At 46.9% G+C, this 22,526-nt stretch overlaps 1 protein-coding gene across 3 annotated transcripts; it reads right to left on the bottom strand.

The window, feature by feature from the left end:
* Window positions 1-2,211: 2,211 nt before the first annotated feature.
* On the bottom strand, window positions 2,212-20,928 carry CIPC (CLOCK interacting pacemaker). Of its 3 annotated transcripts, none has more exons than XM_039232318.1 (4): window positions 20,783-20,928; window positions 13,491-13,680; window positions 7,717-7,886; window positions 2,212-4,774 (listed from the first exon to the last, which is right to left on the bottom strand). In XM_039232318.1, the coding sequence occupies exons 2-4, from the start codon at window positions 13,624-13,626 to the stop codon at window positions 3,881-3,883; spliced, it is 1,200 nt and encodes a 399-aa protein (XP_039088249.1). In that variant the 5' UTR covers window positions 13,627-13,680; window positions 20,783-20,928; the 3' UTR covers window positions 2,212-3,880. The 3 variants fall into 3 exon arrangements, with proteins under 3 accessions (XP_039088249.1, XP_039088248.1, XP_039088250.1); XM_039232317.1 differs by lacking the exon at window positions 20,783-20,928 and adding an exon at window positions 20,127-20,199; XM_039232319.1 differs by lacking the exon at window positions 20,783-20,928 and adding an exon at window positions 13,817-13,828.
* Window positions 20,929-22,526: the final 1,598 nt, after the last annotated feature.

Below are 22,526 nucleotides of genomic sequence, written 5' to 3'. Positions count from 1 at the left end.
TTCATTTAAAGGGTCATATTGCTATATGTTTTAAAGTTACTTAGAAAATTGTGTAGGACAGAAGTAATGCTCTAAGACGGAGACTCTGGCAGCAACCCTCTAGGCCTTTACGTGAGAATAAGCTTTTATTTTTGCAGCATCTTAAAAGTCTGGGGAGGGTCTGTTTGACTGGGCTTGGGGAACAGGGAGGAGCAGAGCATTAGGAATCAACTCTAAGAAGCACGGAGGGAGGCCTGGAGTTGTACTTGCTAAGGACCTTTGTTGTAGGAAGAACTTCATTTAATGTGGCTTTGTTTATCCCAGAAGGCAACTATAGCTCTAACATTTGCGAAAGTGTCAGATCAGAAGAAAGAGGGGGCACCTAGGTGGCTCCATTGGTTAAACTACCGACTTTAGCTCAGGTCATGACCTCAAGGTTCGTGGGTTCCAGCCCCGTGTCATCTGTGTCTCCCTCTCTCTTGCTGCCCCTCCCCCACTCACACTCTGTCTCTCTCTTAAAAATGAATGAACATTACAAAGAAGAAAGAAGAAAAGAAAGAAAGAAAGAAAGAAAGAAGAAAGTAACCAGTGGACTGTGTTCTCTTACTCCTCCCCACCTATCCAATATAAACTTCTAAGACGCTAGGTATTATGGGACTGTTCACATGCGTTAAGATTGCCTTCATTTCCTTTTAAGTCCACACTGGTTCAGTATCTAATCCCAATATTCCCGAACGACATGAGCACGTAAGTTTGAAACTTAATTCAAACATAGCTGAGCTTGAACAACATGGGGCTGAGGGGTGCCAACCCCTGCGCAGTCGAAAATCCACACATTCCCCAGAACTTAGATACTAAAAGCCTACGTTGACCAGAAGCCTTACCGGTAACATAAACAGTAGACTAGCCCCTATTTTATGTGTTATAGGGATTATATACTGTATTCTTACAATTAAGTAAGCCAGAGGGAAGAAGTGTTACTAAAACCACCAGGAAGCAACATTTGCAGCGTGGCACTGTACTTATCAAAAGACACCCACGTGTAAGCAGATCTGTTCAAACCCATGTTATTCAAGGGTCAAGTGTACGTACTCTAGATTTTACCTCGTATTTTTAAGTAGTTATAAAGCAAAAAGGCCGAATAGTTTTCAAGTAAGTGACTTTTATTTTTCTCTGACATTTCACAGTCAATTTCTACAAAACTTCATACTTCCTCAAAAGAATTCACATTTGGTAAACAAACCTCTACCCTAAAGAATTCATAGCAGGAAAAACACCTCAATATATGCACAGGGGTTACTCTTCTGTTGAAGGAATCATAGTAAAGTCAGACAATACTATAATCAATAAAAAGCAACAAGTGTAATAAGTTACAAATGTTATTAAACCCCATTCCCGTAACCAATTCAATCAGCAGCTTTTTCTAGATGTGTGTCAACACTGCCAACAAAATCTGCCAAAAGTTCTCTTTAGGTTTGGTCTGAACTAAGAATTGCTTCTCGCTTTCAGAAAACAGTAGCTCTGCCACAGTACTTCATACCAGATCAATGCATGCTCATGGAGAGCATTACTACTTACAGCCTTGTGCAACCAACGGAGATCTTTCTGGTCTACTCTGAGGGTCCTCCATGTGCCGATCTGGCTTCAGGCCCCGAACGTCTGGGAGCCTCAGTGGACCTCTTCTTCTAAGAACTAGCTTCCCTGCTTGGCTTCATCTGCTTACAGCTCCACTAGGGAAGGAACACCCATGCTAACAGCCTAGAGAGACTTCCAACACGCAGTCACACGCTCAGAGAAGAGCCAGGGAGGTGCTGCGTCGCCCTGCCACTCAGCAGTGCAGATCGCTGACGGCTCTCATCATCTTTTACCATAACAGGAAGGGAGATGCAAACCCTAATCCAGGAAGAAGGGTCCAAGAGCTTACAGCTCCACAGAGGGTTTTTCTGATGGAATAAATTTGGTTCTCAGCAAGTATGTTCAGATTTCTGACCCTCAGTAAGACTCATGCCTGGTGCCCAGGCTGTTCTGAATCCACCTGTCTCTCTAGCTTTGCTGCCAAGTACATTCTGCCAAAAAGGAAGCTCCCTAGCACGGTGCACAGAGCAGGGCTGTCGTAGTGGCGCACGGATCCAGGGGAGGCAAAGGGAGCGGGCCAAGAGGAGAATATTCAAAGGAGTTGAGGGTCTGCTTCAAGACACATTTGCTGGGATTTTGGAACTCTTTTTCAGAAAGTAAATGGCAGGTAGCAATTCTGCACTGATCAGGAGACTGCCGAGATTTTACTAAGCCATTTCTAAATGGGTCAGTCATATCTCAGCCGTACATGTTTGACAACAAAGTATGGGCAGTTGGAGGCCTTGTGATTTAAAAACTATGTTACAGTTAACAGCCACCAGGTAAATGTGAGTGTTTGCTTCTGGCCTTGGTAAAACTTCAAGAACATTTTTAGTATATGTGCTGCCGAAGCGAGCACTCAAGAATATTTTCAATGTAGAAGAGACGAAGCTGGCCATACAGAACTTAAGGTAATTTGTACATAGACTTTCAAGAGGATGACATTTTTAGATGAGTGGGTAGAAAGTCTGAAATGGTACTACTTAGAAATCCCGGGTACCTTTAGCACAAAGCCGAAAGAATCGGGACCATCTGGAAATTCATATCACACCCTCCATTTCCAGGTGAACCTCAGATAACCAACACCAGACCTCTGGCTTTGCTGCCGACACTGACATCCAACACACGAAGGTGACTTGGGAAGGCTCTGTGCCACGCCCATGTCACTGTGACATAAGACAAACAAAAACTTTGGATATGGAAAGAAAATCAGTATGAAGAATGGTTTCCAATGTTTTGGGGACTTCTACATCATAACCTCAGGGTGGTTCTAATTCAAAGTTTACTAAGCTTAGTAATCATTTCTTTCCTGTTTGACAAAAACAAAAGGAAAAAAAAGTGGCAGCAGAGGGGTTAATTCACATCCGTTCTCAGGAGTCTCGAAGCTATCTGGGAGATGTTCACCATACAACAGGTCCACTGTTTCAAAAGAGGGGGAGGGGGGCGGGAAGCATAAATTTCCAGAATCTTCCAGCTCCCAAGCAAGAGATGCTGGCCATGTCTACTTTCTTCAGAGTGTAAGTCAAAAAAATAAATAAATAAAATAACCAATTCAGCAATTGTAATTCCAGATGGTACCGAATCCATTTCATACTTTAAAAATCTGAAGTATTTTGCCTACCAGTTTAAGTGAAGAGAAATCTGGCTTGCGACTAAAGTGTAAGAGTTCAATGGTGCTACCCTCCTCTCCCCCTGACATTCCAGTGGAGGAAGACATAGCTTCACAGGATTAAGCGCCTGCACCCGTGGCCCGACCTGTGCCCGTGGCATGAGTTGTCACCCAAATGGCACGATGCCCTGCAGAACACAGGCACACCCTGTTTTTTTCTCTGTGAACACGCCAGCCACGAGAAGATCCACAAAGGGATCCTTATGTCACCTACTCCCTTGCTTGACAGATGTCACTCTGTGGGCTCATCCCTGTCACTGTGCCCTTGATCACAGTGAGTGAGTGGGATGGTGGGAGGTGGTGACAGCCAGGAGAGCCCCACACAACCAGCTCGCCCGCTCTGCCCCGTGAACCAGCTGTGAACCTGCAAGCTAAGGAAAGGGGCACCCGAGGACATTCCGCACCCAAGGTCCTCAGAGAAACAGAGACATGTGTAAACTGTGCACATACCACAGGTTAAGACAACAGTCAGGTACTGGCATGTGGCTTCATAAGTGAACTGCCAAACGGTTTAAGTTTAGAAGGAAAAGCTCTGACAGAAGCTCTGGGAAACAGGTGCAGAAACCGCAAGAGAATTCAAAAGAACTGCTCAAGTAACAGGGAAACGTGCCTTTTGTGTTACAGGTCTGGGTGGTCGGAGAACGCCTCCAGGTCGCTGCCGGCCCGACTGGCCCCCGAGGTCAAGGAGGCCTGCAGCTTGGCCCAGGCCTGAGGAGCCCTGCTCTTGGCAGCCTCGATGAACAGCTGGGTCTGCTCCTTCAGCTGGTCTAGCTCCGCCTGAGTCGCCTGGTTCTGGCGGATCAACTCCTTGGTTTTCAGAGTGATCTCCAGCAGGCCGGACTTGTGTAGGACCACCAGCGTGTTCTGGAAGCGCCTGTGCTTGCTCCGCCGCTGCTCCGCGAAGAGATCGGGGCTGCGGCACAGGTGCTCGGCGGCCCACAGGGGCGAGCTGCAGCTGGCCGACAGCGGTGACAGTGGGGCGCTGCTCTCCAGGCCGTGCAGGGTGCTGTCCGCCGCGCAGACGGGGCTGGCGGGGGAGGCGAAGGTCAGGCTGGGGGCTTTGGCCACATGGCTGCTGGACACGGGCTGCAGAGTCTGCGGGCTCCCGCCGGCCACCAGGGAGGGCACCCCCTGCGGGGCGGAGTCCTCTGCGAGCTTGGCGCCCGGGGGCGCCGGCGCGGGGGGCCTGGGCGGCATGGCCCCGGGCTTGCCGGGCTCACTGGAAGCCAAGCTCGGCCCAAGTCTTTCTGTGCAGACTTTCTTCTGTACCCCGCCTTCCCTTCTTTCTTCTGGGCTGAGGGAAAGGCCCCTTTTGCCCGGGTGGGGGGCTATTTTGGTGTAAGAATTTAGAATGGGCAAGTAGTTCCTGGAGTCCGACTTCTTCTCGCCGGTGGGACACGGGCTGGCGGGTGCGGGTGCGGGCGGATGAAGGAACAGCAGCTGCGGCTGAGCGGAGATCACCTCGAAGGAGGGCTGCACGGTCCACGACTGGAGCTGCGACGAGCTGCTGCCCTGAAAACAAAGGAAAAGAGCTGCAGGCTACGGTGACCCATCGATAGGAGGGGCGCTGCGGCCTTCTGCCAGGTGCTTGTAAGGAGTTCAACCACAGGGCCCTCCTCACCTAGGGGGCTGCCCTTCTAGGGGACACGACTGGAACAGTGGCTTGAAAATACATCTGAGTCTGGTACCATTGGGCAGCTGTTTTGTAAGCTTTCTTAAAGGAAAACTGAAGGAAATATAGATCTTTATTCAAGTGCTATCACTGAGAAAAAGAAAACTGCAGGTAGGTGAAGTAATGACTTGGTTAAGGTCAGAACTGACACAAGAAAAACACGGATAGTACAGTTTCCTGGCCCAAGGTGAAGTGTACTAATCTCAGCACTATGAATGTGTCCTCACACCAAAGTGGGTCTTCATTTAGTTATACCTGGAACCTCTTTTACCTGAAAACAACTTTTGATTAGAAAGTTATATACCGTCAGGGCCCCCGTTTTTAAGTCAGTGATGCCCCAGCAACCAGCAAGCCATCCAAGGGAGCAGGGCTTATTTGGTGCTTACCCCAGGTCGGCCCTGTGGGTGATGGTTTCTGTGGGTTCTTTCATCTCATCTCCCTAACAACCCCTGTGGTCGTTACTATCTCCCTTCATAAATAAGAAATGGAGGCTCAGAAAGTGGAAATAACATGCTTTAAGCCTCCAAGTGACTTTAAGTGAGGGAGCTAGGACTCCATCCTGGGTCTGACTCTAAAACTCAGCCTAACCATTCGCTACTCTGCTTGTGTTATGTTACTCCTCGGTTATACATTTTTATTCTTAAAGTATTGATCCGGACGGAAGCCTATTAAAGAAGGGCATGGCTACTGGTCTCTAACATTTAAAAGCCAATCTACTCCAACTTGGTCCCAAAATGCACACATTTCGGCTTCTCAGATGCCTAGCTAGGAACTTTAGGCCAAATTCAACTACAGATGACCCGGAGAGCCCATTCTGGAGCCCGCTTGGTGTTCAAACATATCCTGGAGGATGCATAAGCAATGCTTGGCCCAGCAACTATACTTCCCTATCAGAGATCCAAAATTAAGGGTCTTCTGAAGCAGAGGTCCACCTAGCCCAGTCAGAAGCAAAACTTCAAGCCATCCCCCTAGTCACTCAGGCTATATGGACAGACCTACGAGGCGAATGGATCCAGACAATATCTAACCCACTGCTTTCCCAAGATGATTTTAGGGAACTCTTCTTCCTAATGCGGTTTATCCCCACTGCCCCAATAGACACTTAGCTTATCTGTCCTAATTATTAGTTTTTACAGTGTATTATTTGCGGTGAAATCATCTGAGGAAACACAGGACAAGATTTTCAGCTTGGACAGGATCTCAGGACATTTCACATAAGGCCTTCATGTTAAAGATGAGCAAACTGAAGTCTGCAGTGGTGGGGTAATTATGTGCAAGATCACATGGGCCAGCGGCAGAAATGGAATCAGACCCTCAAAAGAAAACTACCTAAGAGCAAGCAGCAATAATCAAGATGTTACACGATCTGTAGAGATTTTTTTAAGCATATAATTATTTTAATTTTGGAATGTGCCAGATTCTAACACGGACGAAAAAAACAACAAAATAAAACTAGACTGCTTTGCTAGGTCAGCCTGCCCCGGCCTCCAATCTCCTGATCAAGCCCAGCAGCCTTCCTGGAGGTCTTTGTCCTGAAGAATGCGGGCTCTGCCAAAAAGCCTACTCACTCCTTGCCCGTGGGCTGTTCTCAGCTCTGGGAGCTGCCAGCCTCGCCTACAACAAAGAAGGCGCACAAACAGACACACCAGAGAGAGCAGTAAGGGAATGAGGGGGAGGAAGGCAGGGAGCAAAAGAGCCCGGGAGAAAGGAAGCCCTGAGAAGCAGGCGGCACTGGTGCGGCCTGGACAATCTCATTTGGGCTCCATTTCATGTTTTTATTTTCTCTCTTCGTTTCAGTAAGGGGAACTGTGCTTCCAGCTGAGATATGAGTGGCCAAGTAAAAATCTTTGAATTCTGGGTTGCCTTGTTGAAAATCGGTTTGTGTTCCACTGTAATAACTAGGTGAGCAGTTATGATCTTAGGGTTTCCTGTGAGGCTCTGGACATGTTCTACTGCCTAAGGTGGGAAGGCCCACAACACAAAGCCAGATCTCAAACTTCACTAGCCTCAAACAGCTTCATCGATGAATGGACCCATGTGAGAACTGGTATGCTCTGGAGCAAAGGAGGGTTAAGGTTAAATGTCCTTTAACCAAGGTCCTATGGTTGAATTCTCTATTTCAAACACTGGGGCTTAGCTTACATTGCCATCTAAATCTTCTCTTCTTTCACATCCAGACAATAATCATACAACATACAGAGTTATGTCACAAAGCCCCAAACAGGGTAGTTTTCAAGTCACCAGGAATGCAGTGTGGAGGCTGCCTACGTGGCCATACCCAAACCAAGCAGCTGCCTTCTCACTAATGGCTTGGCTTTGGGAAAACACAGAAATCGCCTCTACTTCTCAAATAAATAAATACACCTTACATTCCTCAACACACGGGCAATTTAAACTGAAAGAGATTCTTTTATTGCTACCCCCTCTTCTGTCATACGTCAGAATGCACCAGAAAAGTGACAGCATTTCTGCTTCATGACAGCATTTCTGCTTCGTTCCTTTATCTGTCACTAAAGAAAGCTGGGGTCCCTTTGGACAAACTAGGAATATGGAAGTAAAGTAGTCCCGCCGTCTGGAAAATGAGAACACATGTCACAACTGCTGTGGTCCTTTTGAAAACACTGTCAGTAGTTGAAAGGAAACACCGTGTCCCCATGGCTGAAGTACACATCAGTGTGGCACTAGCGGTCTGCTTCTCTGTCCCTCCTGGGAGGAGCACGGCACGCAGGAAGCTCAGGAACGCTCCCATGCAGAGGCGGCAGGAGATAGTAGTCCCCCTCACCTGTTTGACCAGCACGTTCTTCATGACAACCATCGGGGACAGCGCCGGGAAGGCACTGCCTGTGGTCTTGGAGTTCTGCCTTGGCCTGTCTTCCCGGCTCCAGCCTAAGGCGCTCAGCATGTCCTCGGACTCCATCTGCTCTGCCGAGCTCAGACATTCTGAGCTCCCATCTGCTGGGCAGAAGAATGGTCAGTTCACTTAGGATCTGGGCTCGGGGCTCCTAAGCAGACCTTCTAAGGACTCAACAGACTTCTTGAAATGGAAATGAAAATTTGTGATAGTTTTTTGGCTTTTTCTGAATGGGCCTTCAGCTTTCACTGTATTCTCAATGGGAGCCACAATTAGCCCTCCTACCCCACAAGATTAGGCATTGCTGCCCTAGGACAGCAGGCTTCCTTTCTAACTCTTAAGACCAAACCTTGCATCAGTTAGGGTTTCCGTGAAAGTAACCATCACCACCACAAGGGACGTGGGTTGAAGTCTTCAGAGTTAGCGTGTTACCTTCAAGAATCTGTTGCTGAAAGGGGAAGGGAGTACGTGTGTGACCTGGGGGAGGATTAAGGCCTTGAGAGGCTCTGGGCACCACAAGATATAGTTCTAATAATAAAAACAAAATGAACCTGTAAACCTCAAAACTTACATCCATGCTGAAATGTAAACAGCTCCTTCCTAAGTTTCCTAATTGTACAATTCTGGGTAAGCTCATCAGAGCTGAAATTTAAAATGTGCCTTTGTTACCCACCTCCACCCAGGTAAGCACCTCCCTTGTCAGTGTCCTAAATGCATGCTGGGTGCGCTTCCTGGGAGCTCTGCACAATGGGGGACAGAAAGAGGAAAGACACTCTCTGCGGTGAAGAAGATAAGGCTGCCCTATGGGAAATCCATACAAAAAAGACTTAATTAGCTACCTGCTAGAGTAAACCAAGAGATGCTGTAACCCAGCTAGTGAGGAATCTGGGAATACACTAAATGCTCTTTAAGACTCTCAGAGCAATTTGGATGAGGCAGGACCGAAATGTGACTATAATTTAAATGAGTGTAACTGTCAACACTCGAATTTAATCAGAATCTCTCGTGATGCTTTTTAGAATTTACAGATGTCGGGGTCCTCCCCTCAATCTGCTGAACTGATTTCTCTGGTGCCCTGGCAAGTGGATTTTCACAAAACACAAGCATTCCAAATGTGCGCCTCTAGTTAAGAACCATGGCCAGAAACAAAGGACCTCAGAAGCTAAATGCATACGTAGTAGACGGGCCTTGGTTTCTAAATGCCATTCTACATAAAAAAGAAAAACAGGATCCTTGGGGAAACAGGTGAGTTCAAGTCTTTCGCAATAAAAAGTACAAGGTGAGCCTGGACATCTTATTGTCCCCAAAAGCAAGGAAGTGTTCAGACACAAATGGGGTCAAGTCAAAACGACACAGGAACTATCAAGGAACTTCCACCAGCCAAATGTGGGACAATATGAGTATCAACAAGAATAATGATAGAGGATTGACAAACTGAATTACAAAAGAATTCCATGTATGCACTTTTTGAAAGTGATACTTTCAAAAGAGGAGGACAAACTCTTCTTTACAGAAGAGTGTCAGCTAATAAAATGTACAAGGAATGATAAAACCAGATCACCATTTTTTAAGCCACGAATATAGTCGTTGATTCAGCTAAGGATAATCAGTGCTGGTTGCCAAAGCCACTGGTCAAGAGTTTTTGGGAAACAGGAGAGTCACACAGTCTCAGAGTATCATCCCATAAATGACGTTCTAATTACAAAGAGAAACGGGCACTTTTACAATGAAGAACTCTGGGGTAGGCTTACACGCTCCCTTACCCAGGTGATCAGCCAGGACCTCAGGAAGAATGAGACACACTTAAGGGTCTTGCTATGCGTTGCAATGGGAAGGATGTAACAGCAAACATGTAGTGTTCTGGGAAAGAGGAAATGTTTATCCTGATTCTATTAATGGGGAAAATGCCAGAAAAATCCAGAGAGTGAGACATTCTACAAAACAACAGACCTAACTCATTAAAAAATGTCGCCGTCATTGTGGCGCCTGGGTGACTCAGTTGGTTGAATCCGACTTCGGCTCAGGGTATGATCTCACAGTTTGTGGGTTTGAGCCCCATATCAGACTCTGCACGTGGGGCTCTGCTTGGGATTCTCTCTCTTCGTCCCTCCCCTGCTCATGCTCTCTCTCTCTCAAATAAATAAACTTAAAAAAAAAAGTCACTGTCATTAAAAAGAAAACTAAGGAAAGAAGGGAAGGGGAAAAAAGGCAAGAAAAGATGAGAAAGCTGTTCTAGCCTAAAAAGACTAAAAGGACAACTACAGGAAGTGCCCAATCCTCAACTGCATCCTGGATCCAACCAACAAATAGACAAAAAGACAAACAGCTATAAAGGACGTTACTGAGACAATGGGAAAAATCCGAATATGGACTATAGCCAGTTAATAACTGCATCAATGTGAAAACTGCCGATTATGACAATGATATTGTAATTATACAGGTTATTCTTTTTGAAGATTTGTACTTAAATAGTTATGGATAAAGGGTCAAGTGTTTGCAACTTACTTTCAAATCATTCAGTATATACATACATTTTTTCCACATACATGTTTGTATTATATATATTTATTTATTTATTTATTTGTGTGTGTGTGTATATAAAGAAGTGTGCTTGTGTATAGAGAGATAAAGCAATAGGGCAAAATGATACCATTCAGTGGATCTGAATGAAAGACCTCTGTGATATTCATTCACTTTTGTGTAGATCTGAAGTTTTTCAAAATATGAAGTTAGGGAAATAATTAAAATGGGAATAATTAAATATGGGAAAATAATTAATAAGGGAAAAACTACCTTGGTCTTACAGATCACATTATATTCCCAAACTGGAATGATAACTCGTTGAACTAACTCACTGGCACCTGGCCCAGAAGTGGCTGGCAGCATCCGCTGGGGCCATTTTCGGGGGCATAATGAGTTAGATTATTTTTAATACCATCTTGTGTCTGAACAACACAATACTCCTTAAAGCACTTCTACAAAGAGAATAAGGAAACTGTCAGAAAAACTCTCCAGACTCTAGGACATACTACAAAACAGCCAGCCTGACAAGATTGAGGTTGTCAAATGGTGTTCTGAAATGTCAACATATTGGGAATAATGGGTAGTAGGATTATGGATAATGTTTAGTTTCTTCTTTGCATGTTCCTAAATTTCTAACCTTCCACAACAAGCACATATTGCCTCCACAATAAGGAAAAGAGACGAAAACCAAACATGATAATAAAAGAAAAATACGAGATAGTAGGTCTACGATGTTTCCCAAACTAGTCTGATCACAGAAATCACCAGAAACACTTGTAAAAAAAAAAAAAAAAGAAAAGAAAATCCACCTCATGAAGGCCCTCCCCCAGATCTTTGCTATCACAATCTCCAGGAGAGGGGTCTGGGGATCAGAATATTTCCCCCCTAATTTTCTCTCATAGCCCTGAGAGAACGAACCCTGTCCACACCATGATCTTGGACTTCTATCCTCCAGAACTGTGAGACAATAAATCTGTTGTCTGAGCCACCGGACTGACTGCACTCTGTGGGGACAGTCCCCTGACTGCACTATGTGGGGACAGTCCCAGCGAGCTCATACACTATCCTAACCAACAGAAGTCTGGCTAGAGTAACCTTAGCTTAATCCACGGCAACATTCTTACCATTCAGATAACAGGAAGTACATGCATATCTATGAGCCCACCCAAACTTCTGTGAGCCCCGCTCAGCCCCCGGTCAGCAGTTTTGGCCAAAGCTCAGCATATATGGAATGCTGGCACCCGGGAATCTTCTGACTGTCCTCTGGAAACACAACTTCATCACACAGCAGTGTGTTAGTCACACCAAACGTAGGTTTATTTTAGCCCCACACAGAATATTTGCACTTCAGTGTAGCAACTGTGAGCATCTCTGCCAAAGTGTATTCCCCGTCACTGATTGCTCCTAATCAATTCCTGAGTGAATACATGATAAATGAGGTGGATTTGGCTGACACTGACCTAAAGAATTTCATCAGAGCTTTCCAGAATACTGGGCAATGGTGTCGAAAATAGGGCCTCTGGAAGCACTTGTCCCTGGATTCAAATCCCAGCTCTCCTACTGACCAGTCTCATGATCCTGGAAATTATGGAATCTTTCTATGCCTCAGTTTCCTCATCTGTAAAGTGTGGGAACATAATAGTAACTTTCTCACAGGATGGTCATTATGATTTATTGTACGTGAACAATAAATCTATGCAGCCATGTGCTGCAGTGGTTCTGCCGGCTCATAAAGACTTTTCTAGTTCCCCAAATCTTCCCATCCTCATATTCGGTAACATCTTATTAGTAGCTCGAAATTAATTGGTCCTGGTGAGAGTATATACATCATGGAAATTGGCAAATGTTATTCATCAGGGGCTGGCTTCCCAGCCAGCCACTGGTTATACAAAACTTATATGGTAAATTCTATATAAATGTTAATATCATTATCATTACTCAGTAGGTACTCCAACTCCCTTGTGAGTTTGAGAAGGCATTCTGCTAATTAAATAAATAACACTGATGAGACTCCTTCAGCAATTGATTACCCCAGGGGAGTCAGCATATACCTGGGTGGTGGGGATTGGTATTTTTAACAAGAACCTCAGATGAGCCTTATGATGAGTCAAGCCTCAGAAACAATGCTGAGAGAGAAGAGAAACCCAAAGGGCTATAAGCTGGCCCTCCCTTCACTGGACTGTCCCTATTCTAGTCCTTCGATCGGTTGGTGCTCTGTTCCTCTCTGAGCAATAGTCTATTTATAATTTGGCTTCTCAAGTGGCATGCCCACAGGAAGAAAACACACCAATCTGGGGATGGGAGAGTTCTAATTTTCCTAACAGCTGCATTTCTCACTATAAATTAACAAATCAACAAGATGGATTGATAAGTCTCTGCGAGGCTGGATAACATAAATCTTCCTCTCGGGGAGGACTCTGCCCTCAGGGTGCTGAACCAGCCAGAATCCCCTGGCCTCATCTCTCTCTATCCTCTGGGCCACAAATGTTGACACTAGAGCCATATTCAAGTCACTGCCCTCAAATGTGGAAATAGAAGTGCTGGGCACAAAATTAAATGATTCACTGCATAGGCAGCTAGCCCTTTCGGATAAGGTTTGAAACGAACTAATGAGGAAAACTGTCTACTTTCTTGTCTCTAACAGATTCTCAAGTATGGAACTGGAGTGGGGGGTCTTGAAGTCCAAAGACAAAGGCACAGATACTGGCAGGGATGGGTTGTTGCAGGGGAAATGTTTTTAAACACAGCAAATTACTTTCTCAGCAAAAACAGCTGTCTTACATCATATGCTGCTTCTGTTTCATTTGCTACATGGTGAAAGCATGCAGCAGTATGTTTTCTCCAGCGACGTAGCTATTCCTATGAAAAAGGAGCTAAGACAACAGAATGATGAGTATTTAAACATTTCTCCCCAGGAACCTTGCAACAGTTGGAAACATAAGGTTTAAAGTTGAGAGTCTGCGTTGGAAAAAGATGTTAGATCGTCCCTTCAGAACGGACCCCAGTGACTCTGATGGGTAGGTGGCCCCATCGCCACCAGAATTATGCCATTTTAAGAGACCAGAGGGTTGTTTATCTAGTACATGGAAGCTTCCAACTTTTATCACACGAATGAGTTCTAGGGAGGGTGGTTTTCGGGCAAATCATTCATCGCAATGTGGAAGGAATAAGGTATTTTTAACCTGAAAATCCAGAGTCCTTATCTGACTCAGCAGCTGCCACACCAAGTTGACGAGCCACTTTCTTCATCTCTGTGCCTTTGCCCAGTTTGGTCGAGAGTCTTCTGGGGCTCTCTCTGGGTGGGTTTTTCCTCTCCATGTTTCACCAGGCTAGAGGTGGATTCGTCAGGTCCTGCCTTTCATCTGGATCGCCCTGGGAGAAACAACAATTACATAAGAAGACATTGCCTGGAGAGCTGGAACAGGTGATCCAGACGGTGAGGAAAGGAAGGGCAAAGAACACTGGCCTCTCCCACTTCCTCTGTATTTTCTCAGAGGTCTCAACTTACAAAGGCTTCAAGTTTGCTCGACAGTAGAATGGTTTCCACCCAAAAGGAGGTTCAGTGTCCTCTCCTGCCCTCAAATTCCATTACAAATTCAGGGCACGCAATTCCACAGTGGAAGCTTTGTCAACTGCTAACAAAGGCACGCTTGATTAGGCTTTTTGGAAGGGGTAACTCCCCCTGCTCCCCGAGGGAGGGAGGAGAGGTAATGCCCACCTCGGACAAGGCTTGCTTTCCCAGTGCGCGCTGGCAGGCTCTGGACTGACTCCCACCTCCCATAGCACAGTTGCTCAAATGAACTTCTTTGGGTGAGGTACTCAACAGAGTAAACACAGCTCCTCATATAATCTCATGTTGGCTTAAAAAGAACTTTTCTGCACAAAACTAAGATCCTATATAATAGCACTTTGATTCTACACAAGTCCACCCACAACATTATTGCTGTTAACATCCTCCTTGGTTTCTATTCCATTTTACAGAGAAGAAAGTTGAGGCTCAGCTAAATTATACTGAGTCATTTAGAAATATGTATCTAGTGCCCACTATGAAGCAGGCATTGGGCTAGGACCAGTACAAAGTGAAGAGAACAGACATGGTCGCTACCTTCATGGGGCGTATGGTCTAGATAGCCAGACAGACATTAATCAACCAATCCCACAATTACTTAATTACTATTTTGATAATAGCTATGAAGGGGAGGGGCTAACAGTCTGAGAGGACTGGGCAAGGGCAGGCTTTCCAGAGGAAGTAACATGTAGCCCAGGATCTGGAAAAGCCTGGGAAGGGGTGTGTGGAGGTGAGAAGGCCCTAAAGATGCAAAGAGCCTGACACATTCAAAGAGCTGAGAGGCCAGGGAGGCCAGAGCACAGTGTAGGGCCTCATAGAAGGCCCTGCACTTGTGCCTCGAGGGATTGGTGAGGGCCAGACAGGGAGTGCCTTGTGACCCACACTCAGTTCAGCATTTGAAAAGCATTTGGATGCTTAAATGACATGAAAGTGGAGAGAGGCAAGAGAGGCCTAGGGTCATTTGGATACTGTCCCAGTAGCCCAGGTGGATTACAGTGGTGGCACTGGAAATGGAGAGAAATGAACAGACTAGAGATGGATTTAGAGAGAAGACCTGGGGCTTGGTGACTGCATGTTAGCGGGTAGATGGCAGTACTATTTCCTAAGGTAGGCAGCCCGAGAAGAGCACAGAAAGGATTGGGTGGTGTGGCGAGGCTGGTCCAGTCTCGGCCACATAGAGAGCAGTGGCTGGGGGCTGTCCAAGTGGAAGTGCTGGCTAGGCTGTCACGTGCACAGGTCCAGAGCCCAGAGAAGCTGAAGAAACCTACACTTGCCCCACCAGGCAACTGGTCGACATCAGATCTAGAACTTAGCTAACAGTGCGAGGAATGAAGACAAATGGGCCCTCAAAGGGCTGGCAGAGGCTGGGAACATTCCAGATATTTTAACAAGGCCATCTGAGCCCCCACCGAATGGCAGGGGTAAGGACGGCATGCGAGGAACAGAGAGGATATTGCAGGGATAAAGAGAACAGGGAAAACGACAGTAACAATGAAAACTGGGCAGGTGCTTTGGTCGGAATGTTTGTGTCCCCCCAGAATTCATATGTTGCAGTTCTGACCCCCAAAGAAAATGGTTTTAGGAGGCGGGGCCTTTGGGAGGTGATGTCATGAAGGTGGAGCCCTCAAGAATGGGATTCTAAAGGAAGACTCCAGAGAGATCCCTTTCCCCTTCCATGCCATGAGGACAGTGAAACAGCCTGTGACCCAGAAGAGGGCCCTCACCTGACTGTGCCGGCACCCTGATCTTGGACTTTCAGCCTCTAGAACTGTGAGAAATACGTCTTTGTTGTTTAAAAGCTATCCAGTCTGTGGTTTTTTGTTACAGCAGCATGAATGGACAGCGATAGGAGATGGAAACAATGATGATGGTGTTTTAATTCACAGTCCATTTGCCCTTCAGAGTGGAGAGAAACACAGGCTCTCTGCCAAAGGGCACTGTCTCTGGAATACCCTGAAATATCAGGCCTGAACGTTTCTCTAACAGACGATCTAGTGAAGAACACCAACAGCTCCAGAAGCAGAGCAGAGATTCAGGATAAAGTTAAAAATGAAGACATTTACAAGCATCCTTGAGCAACCCTCTTGCTCATATTTTTACATATAGAAGTGGACCCAAGAGAACCCATCTGAATGAGACTGAATTTTATTTTTAAAAAAAAATTTTTTAAGTTTATGTATTTATTGGGGGTAGAGGAGAAAGAGAGAATCCCAAGCAAGCTCTATGCTGTCAGCTCAGAGCCCAATGAAGGGCTAGATCTCATGAACCGTGAGATCATGACCTGAACCAAAATCAAGAGTCGGACGCTTAATCACTTCTTGGCCTTTTGGCTAAGTACAAGTGAAGAGTCGGACACTTAATCAACTGAGCCACCCAGGTGCCCCCGAATGAGGCTGAATTTTAAACACAACTCCAAGTAAAAATTATTTTGTACCGTGGCTAACTCACGTAAGGGGACTGGCTTCCCCATTCAATTCATGTCAAACTAAGCACTCTTACACAGGTCCCAAATTAAGCCCTATGCTCATAAAAGATAAACAATGGCCTCCGCCCATCTTGCATAGCACTATCTTGCAAAACAATGTCCCTATTAGGTGGCTATGAAGTTTGACTGCATGAATAATCCAGTTAAAAAAGTAAACCAAAATGTAAAACTGTATTTCTAATTAAATCAGGATCCTTTTGTACAGAACCCACCAAGTGTGTATAGTTTCATTTCCCTGAAATAACACCATCCAAAAGTGAATAGGAAGCTTCTTCAAAAGGGAAGTGGATACAGCTTGTGGATGGGCAATCAGACTTATTCAGGTCTGACTTATTACTTATTTATTATTACAGGGTGCACGAGAGCTGGGTAGGAGCAGAGAGAGGGAGGGAGAGAATCCCAAACAGGTTCCACGCCCAGCGCCGAGCCCAACTCCGGGCCTGGTCCTACGACCAGCAGACCATGACTGAGCCAAAATCAAGAAATGGACGCCCAACTGAGTGGGGCACCCAGGGACCCCCAAGTATTTTAGATAAAGCATCCCAATTTAGTCTACAATTCTTTTGACAATGAAAAAGGTCTTGCTACTATTATTAAAGTGTAGTCAATAGAGCTATAGTAGATACACAGGAGGGACCCCTGGGTGGCTCAGTCGGTTAAGTGTCTGACTTCAGTTCAGGTCATGATCTCCCAGTTCCTTAGTTTGAGCCCCGTGTCAGGCTCTGTGCTAACAGCTCAGAGACTGGAGCCTGCTTTGGATTCTGTGTGTGTGTCTCTCTCTCTGCCCCTCCCCTGATCATGGTCACTCTCTCTCTCTCAAAAATAAACATTAAAAATAAGATACATAGGAATTCTCTGGCTCATTGGGAATGTGCAGGACAATACTTATTGTGGAATCAAAACACAAATGTCGAATAGGTTAAAAGGAGAACAGATGCAAAAATATTAAGTCTTAGAGAATGGGTGGCAGTTGGAAATACAGAATGCATAATCCATTTGAGAATAGCACATTGAGGGGCACCTGGGTAGCTCAGTTGGTTAAGCATCCAACTCTTCATCTCAGCTTAGGTCATGATCTCATGGTCTGTGAGACTGAGCCCTGAGATGGGCTCAGTGCTGACAGTGTGAAGCCTGTTTGGGTTTCTCTCTCTCCCTGTCCTTCTCTCTACCCTTCTCCAGCTTGTGCACACGCGTGTACTTTGCTCTTTTTCTCTCTCTCTCAAAATAAATAAACTTTAAGAAACAAAAAGAATAGCAAATCGACTACTTTGGATGTAAAAGTAAAAGTATGAAAGCCTCTGACATAAGTTCTTTTTAAGCAACAGAAAACCTTAGGGTCTTAGGAAAGTTCAAGAGGGATGGATAGTGAAAGGTTACATCATCCCACCTTGACCTTTCTTCTCTGAGAGGTACTTCCTTCCTTTGAGTGGTGCTAGGGACATCAATTAGCCAGGCCCTCTCATACACGGCAGCATGAGACCCTCGAGACCCTCGGCAGGAGGGAAGCACAGAAAGTGATGGCATTTTCTAGCACTCTTCTCGAACCCGGGGCCACCCAAATGACAGTCTGAAAACCTCAAGATTCTTTTTCCTCAATATTATTTTACAATAAAGTTAGATGCTCATAAGCTGACTAGCAGTCGAAAATGGGTTACTTAGCCCTTCCCCACCATGCCATCCCCTGCTTCCTGGCACAGACTGGAAACCACCAACACTGCTTTACAAACATCCGAGATCCTCACATGCCTGACTCAGCACCGAAAGGACTCCAACTCAAGTTCCCCAGACTGTCAGAATCAACCCTAATCGGGCCTTTTCTAAGTGCGTATGAAACACGTTGTCCAAATAGTTCCCAGACAGAATAGTGAACATAAAACTCACAACAGAAAGTGAATCAATAAATATAGAAGTTGACATAAATAGGTATAAGATAAAACTCTAACAAATGCTCTTTAGCACTTGGCTCTTCTATTTTTACCCTTCTTACATTAGAGTCAAGTTATTTGTCTCCTTAACCTCAAGAGTTGTGTTTTCCATCTTTGCAACTTCAGCACCCCCCATTAATGTGCGAGGTACTCAACAGAATAATACATTCCAACAAATCTTCCGTCTTGCTGAGTCTCGCTGACAGCCTAGCAGCTTAGCTGTCACTGAAACACCTGAACAGCTTGAAGGTCAAGACTGTGCGTCTCCAAACACCGTGGTCACCTCAAGACCTAACTTCCAGGTATGACATCTATCCCTTAGTCTAAGGTGAAGCCTCAGGGATAAATCCACCAACCAAATTAAAAGGCTGTCTCATCCACAAACAATCTTCATAGATATTTAGGCTTATGATAAAAAGGAGACCCAACGTTTACAAGGAAAGGATCTGAAATGCTGCTCTCAGATCTTTCCTTTTATAGACACTTGGCAACTTTCCCAAGAGCTCAAGTTCCCTTTAAAATGTGTCACGTGTACAGCATGCGTGCACGGGCAGAGGTGTGAGGTGAAAGCCCAAGCAGAGGCTTAAATACAAAACAGGCCCAGGCCATAGAAAATGAGGACCTTACCACCCCCAAAATCCTGAGTGATCCCAGTTAGAATTATAAATACATGACTAGCTTTTCTTCTGAAGTTTGTTTTCTCTTGGTCTCCATGTGGGAGATGCCATTCTGGGGAAATGTCTATGTGTTTTAATGGGGGAGGTGGGAGAGGACCTATCTACCTAAATCTCGAATATTTATTTTTTCCCCTTGGCATCCGTTTCCATTCTCCAACTTGGCTGGAAATTTCTATCAAAGATCCTGAACCCCAATTCCATACACCATCCTCTGTTTGGGACCAGACATGGCTCGCTCCATCTCCTCTTTCAAAGAGGAGATGAGATTAGAGAATTTCTCCAAATCCCCTGCTTGCAGAAGGGTTCACAGTAACAGTGCCCACCTCCCCATTCGCACCAGCCCACGCTGCATCTGTGCCAGACAGCAGGAGCACCCTCCAGGCATCCACCAGCCTGCCAGCTCAGCAGGGCAGAACTGGGCAGACCCTAGGACTGTGCTGGGACTGGCATACCACCAGGTTCCCAGGGCAAACGCCCAAGCAATGCATACTGCCAGGACTTGGGTAATAACAGAGAGCCTGGCTGCCGCCTGTGCCCTGGGCCCGGATCAGAGCTCCCCGAAACCCACCCACTAACTTCTTACTTGGCACTACCCACCTTCTCCGCCGCCTCCCCACCCCCTGGCACCATACCTGGTAAGGTGGCCACCCAGGGGAAATAACCGGCCAAGTGGGTGACAGCACACCTGCGTCCCGGGCCCAGGACGGGGCACCATGTCCACCCCCAAACTGGAGGCCCAGGACCCTCACCGGGTTACCAGCCCCGCGCCCACTCACCTGCCCATTCCCTGCCCCTCTGCTCAGAGCCCTGCAGGCCTGCAAGCTTGCCGCCGCTGCCCGGACTCTCAGCGGGGTTAGAGGGGGGCGCACCCTTCCTGACTGTGTACCCAACTCGCTACCCACACAAACCCTCTCCCCACACACAGCCCCCAGTCACCCGCGATCCCCTCTCCCACGAAGCCTCGCCCCTCGCAGCAAAAGCAACTAGAAGGGGAGCAGCCGCACCGCCTCCTGCTCCCACCATTTGACCCTCCGTCCCCTGAAAGTCCGGGTGCTCTCTGTCGCCTACCTACATCGCTTCCCTTCTCTCCCCTACTCCGGCCTCCTTTCCCCACGCTCCCCGTGCAAACCCTCTGCCCCCGGGCCCAGCCCTTCCTCTCTCACCTAGGGCCGAGGTCGCCTCTCCACGACCGGACCCGCGGGTCAGGTGGCGCATGCGCGAGCCCGGCCCCGCGGCTCCATGACAACCCCGTCGTCGCCCAGTCTCAAGCTACCCCTCCACCTCCCGCCCATTTCTCCTCCCCGCGCGCCTCCTCGGCGGAGTTCTCCAGCCACGTGACTCGGCTCGGAGGACCCGACACCATGGAGACTGCCGGCGATACTCCTAGAAGGGCCCTCCGCCGGAAAGCGAGGCCCGCACCCCGCTCGGAGGGCCGCGGACGTCCCTCAGAGGCCTGCGCGCTCTCCGCGGAAGGCGGGCGTCTCTATGGTTGATTCCGCGGGTTCGCCGCCATCTTGTACAGGGGACCTTGAACGAGGAGCCGTGGGGGGCACGGCTTTGAGGCGGGCTTTGGAGGAGCGGCGGGTGGGCAGGCTTCTAGCAGACGGCAGGTGGCGTGATTCTCCCGTAGGAGCGGTGGAGCTTGGCCAGGGGGAACTGGCTCTCTTGGTGTGTACGCCGGGAGACCCTTAGGGTTGGGGACCGGGACAAGCCGGCTGACGTGCACGTGAGGCGTCCGGCGTGGGGGCGGGGGGGCTGGCGCCCAAGCCGCCATCTGGGCCTGGCGGAGGCGTGTCTGAGAGCCACGCGCGCTGCTCACGTTTTTGCCACGCCTGCCTGCATTCCCGTCACCTCTAGAGAAGGTTCTCCATGAGGCAGGGACGCAGTCGGTATTTCTTGGGTGGTTTCATGTCATTTGATGTATGATACCCTTTGTCTGGTGCCACTGGCTGAGCTGCTGGGTTGTATTTGGATACAGTCTGTCCTGCCAGCTTTCTGCAGAGTCACAAGGAGCACACGTGTTAACACCTAAAGAAAAAAATGGATTGGGATCGGTTCTCTAGCGACAGATCAGTGAGGGTTGCTAATTGGATTAGAAATAACTCGTTCTCAAAAGGAAGAAAGAAAAAATTTCCTTCTCAGGGGAATTTAAAGAGACAGATGGAGGCAAGTTCTAGAGCTGCCCTGTCCAATAGGGTAGCCACTGATGACTAGGAGGTATTGAACTAATTAAAAAAACTTCACTTTGTCAGTTGCACTAACCACAATCAAACCGTCATGTAACGAATGGCCACCTTGTGGGATTGTTATACCCAGATCGCAGCATCCTCACCGACCAGAGACCACCAGGGAGACCGAGTCACGCATGCAAAGGCAAAGGGCTTTATTACGGGCTTAAGCTCGGGCTCACAGACTTCCCCAGCGTATGGGTCCGTGCTGAGAGCCGCGAACAAGAGCAGAGTAGGGTTTTTATGGGGTTTGAGAAGGGGGAGTTACAGAAGTTGTGACATGGGAACAGTGATCCAATCATACTTATTCAACATCATTGACAGCGGGTTTGACCATACACATTGTCTAGAGTATTCGTTACTTTTGGCGGGATCCAATTACAACACTTAGAGTACCTTTAAATTCAACCAATCACAGAGCGAGCCTAGGGTCTTGTTCGGCGACTAACAGGTTAACTTTAACATTGGGTAACAGGGTCCTATCTATAGTTTCTGTCTCCAGGCCTCTCCCTTAACAATGTGGAGGGTGGTCGCAGGCCTTTCCTGATTGGGTGTTGCAAGGGTGGTTACTCCTGCCTTGGGCAACGTGTGACTACCTGATAGTTTTGGGGGAAGCCGAAACTCAGGCCTTCTAGTTTAGAGGGGAAACTTAAAGCCTGTCATGGAGTCAGTTTGGTTTAGACGTTTAGACTTGTGGCCTTACAGGACAGCGCGATAATACCACATTGCCAGAGTCACAGAAAGTTGTATTCGAAGGCACTGATGTAGATCACGGGACAGGGAAGTCGCCCTGTGTGGCTAATCCAAGCCTTTGTAAGCGCTGCTAGGTCATGGTTAATCACGTTAGTCCTCTAGGCACCGTTAATGCTAATGCGTTATTACATATGAATGTATCGATTAGCATAAGCCCTGCCAACAAATAATAATTGAATGCCTACGGCATATAAAGCTTTTGTTTAGGGAATGGAAGGAGCGAAAACAATAGTTAACAATTATCAAGTAATTAAGAGCCAGGCAGTGTTACATGCATTCTCTTATGATGCATTTTGCAAATGTATGAGGTCGGGGCTAGTATCATTTGCAGTTGATAGATGAGGGCACTGAGGTTTATGCTCGTGATGACACAAACTACTAAATCCGAGATCTTAACCATTAGCCCTATTGCTGCTTTCGTGGCGGAATAAAACGGCCTTTGTCTTCAGATAGCTTAGACTCTGATATGGGGAAGATATGCTCTAATTATAGGAGAATGTGATAAATGCCAGAGGATTCTGAGCAAAATCTAATTAATAAAATCAAGGGAAGAAAAAAATAATCTTCAGCGTTTTGTTTGCT

Source organism: Hyaena hyaena, unplaced genomic scaffold, assembly GCF_003009895.1.
Source record: "Hyaena hyaena isolate Hyena2069 unplaced genomic scaffold, ASM300989v1 scaffold_65, whole genome shotgun sequence".
Classification (NCBI taxonomy): Eukaryota; Metazoa; Chordata; class Mammalia; order Carnivora; family Hyaenidae; genus Hyaena; species Hyaena hyaena.
Note: the sequence above shows the minus strand (reverse complement) of the source record. Positions and strands in the feature narration are given on the sequence as shown.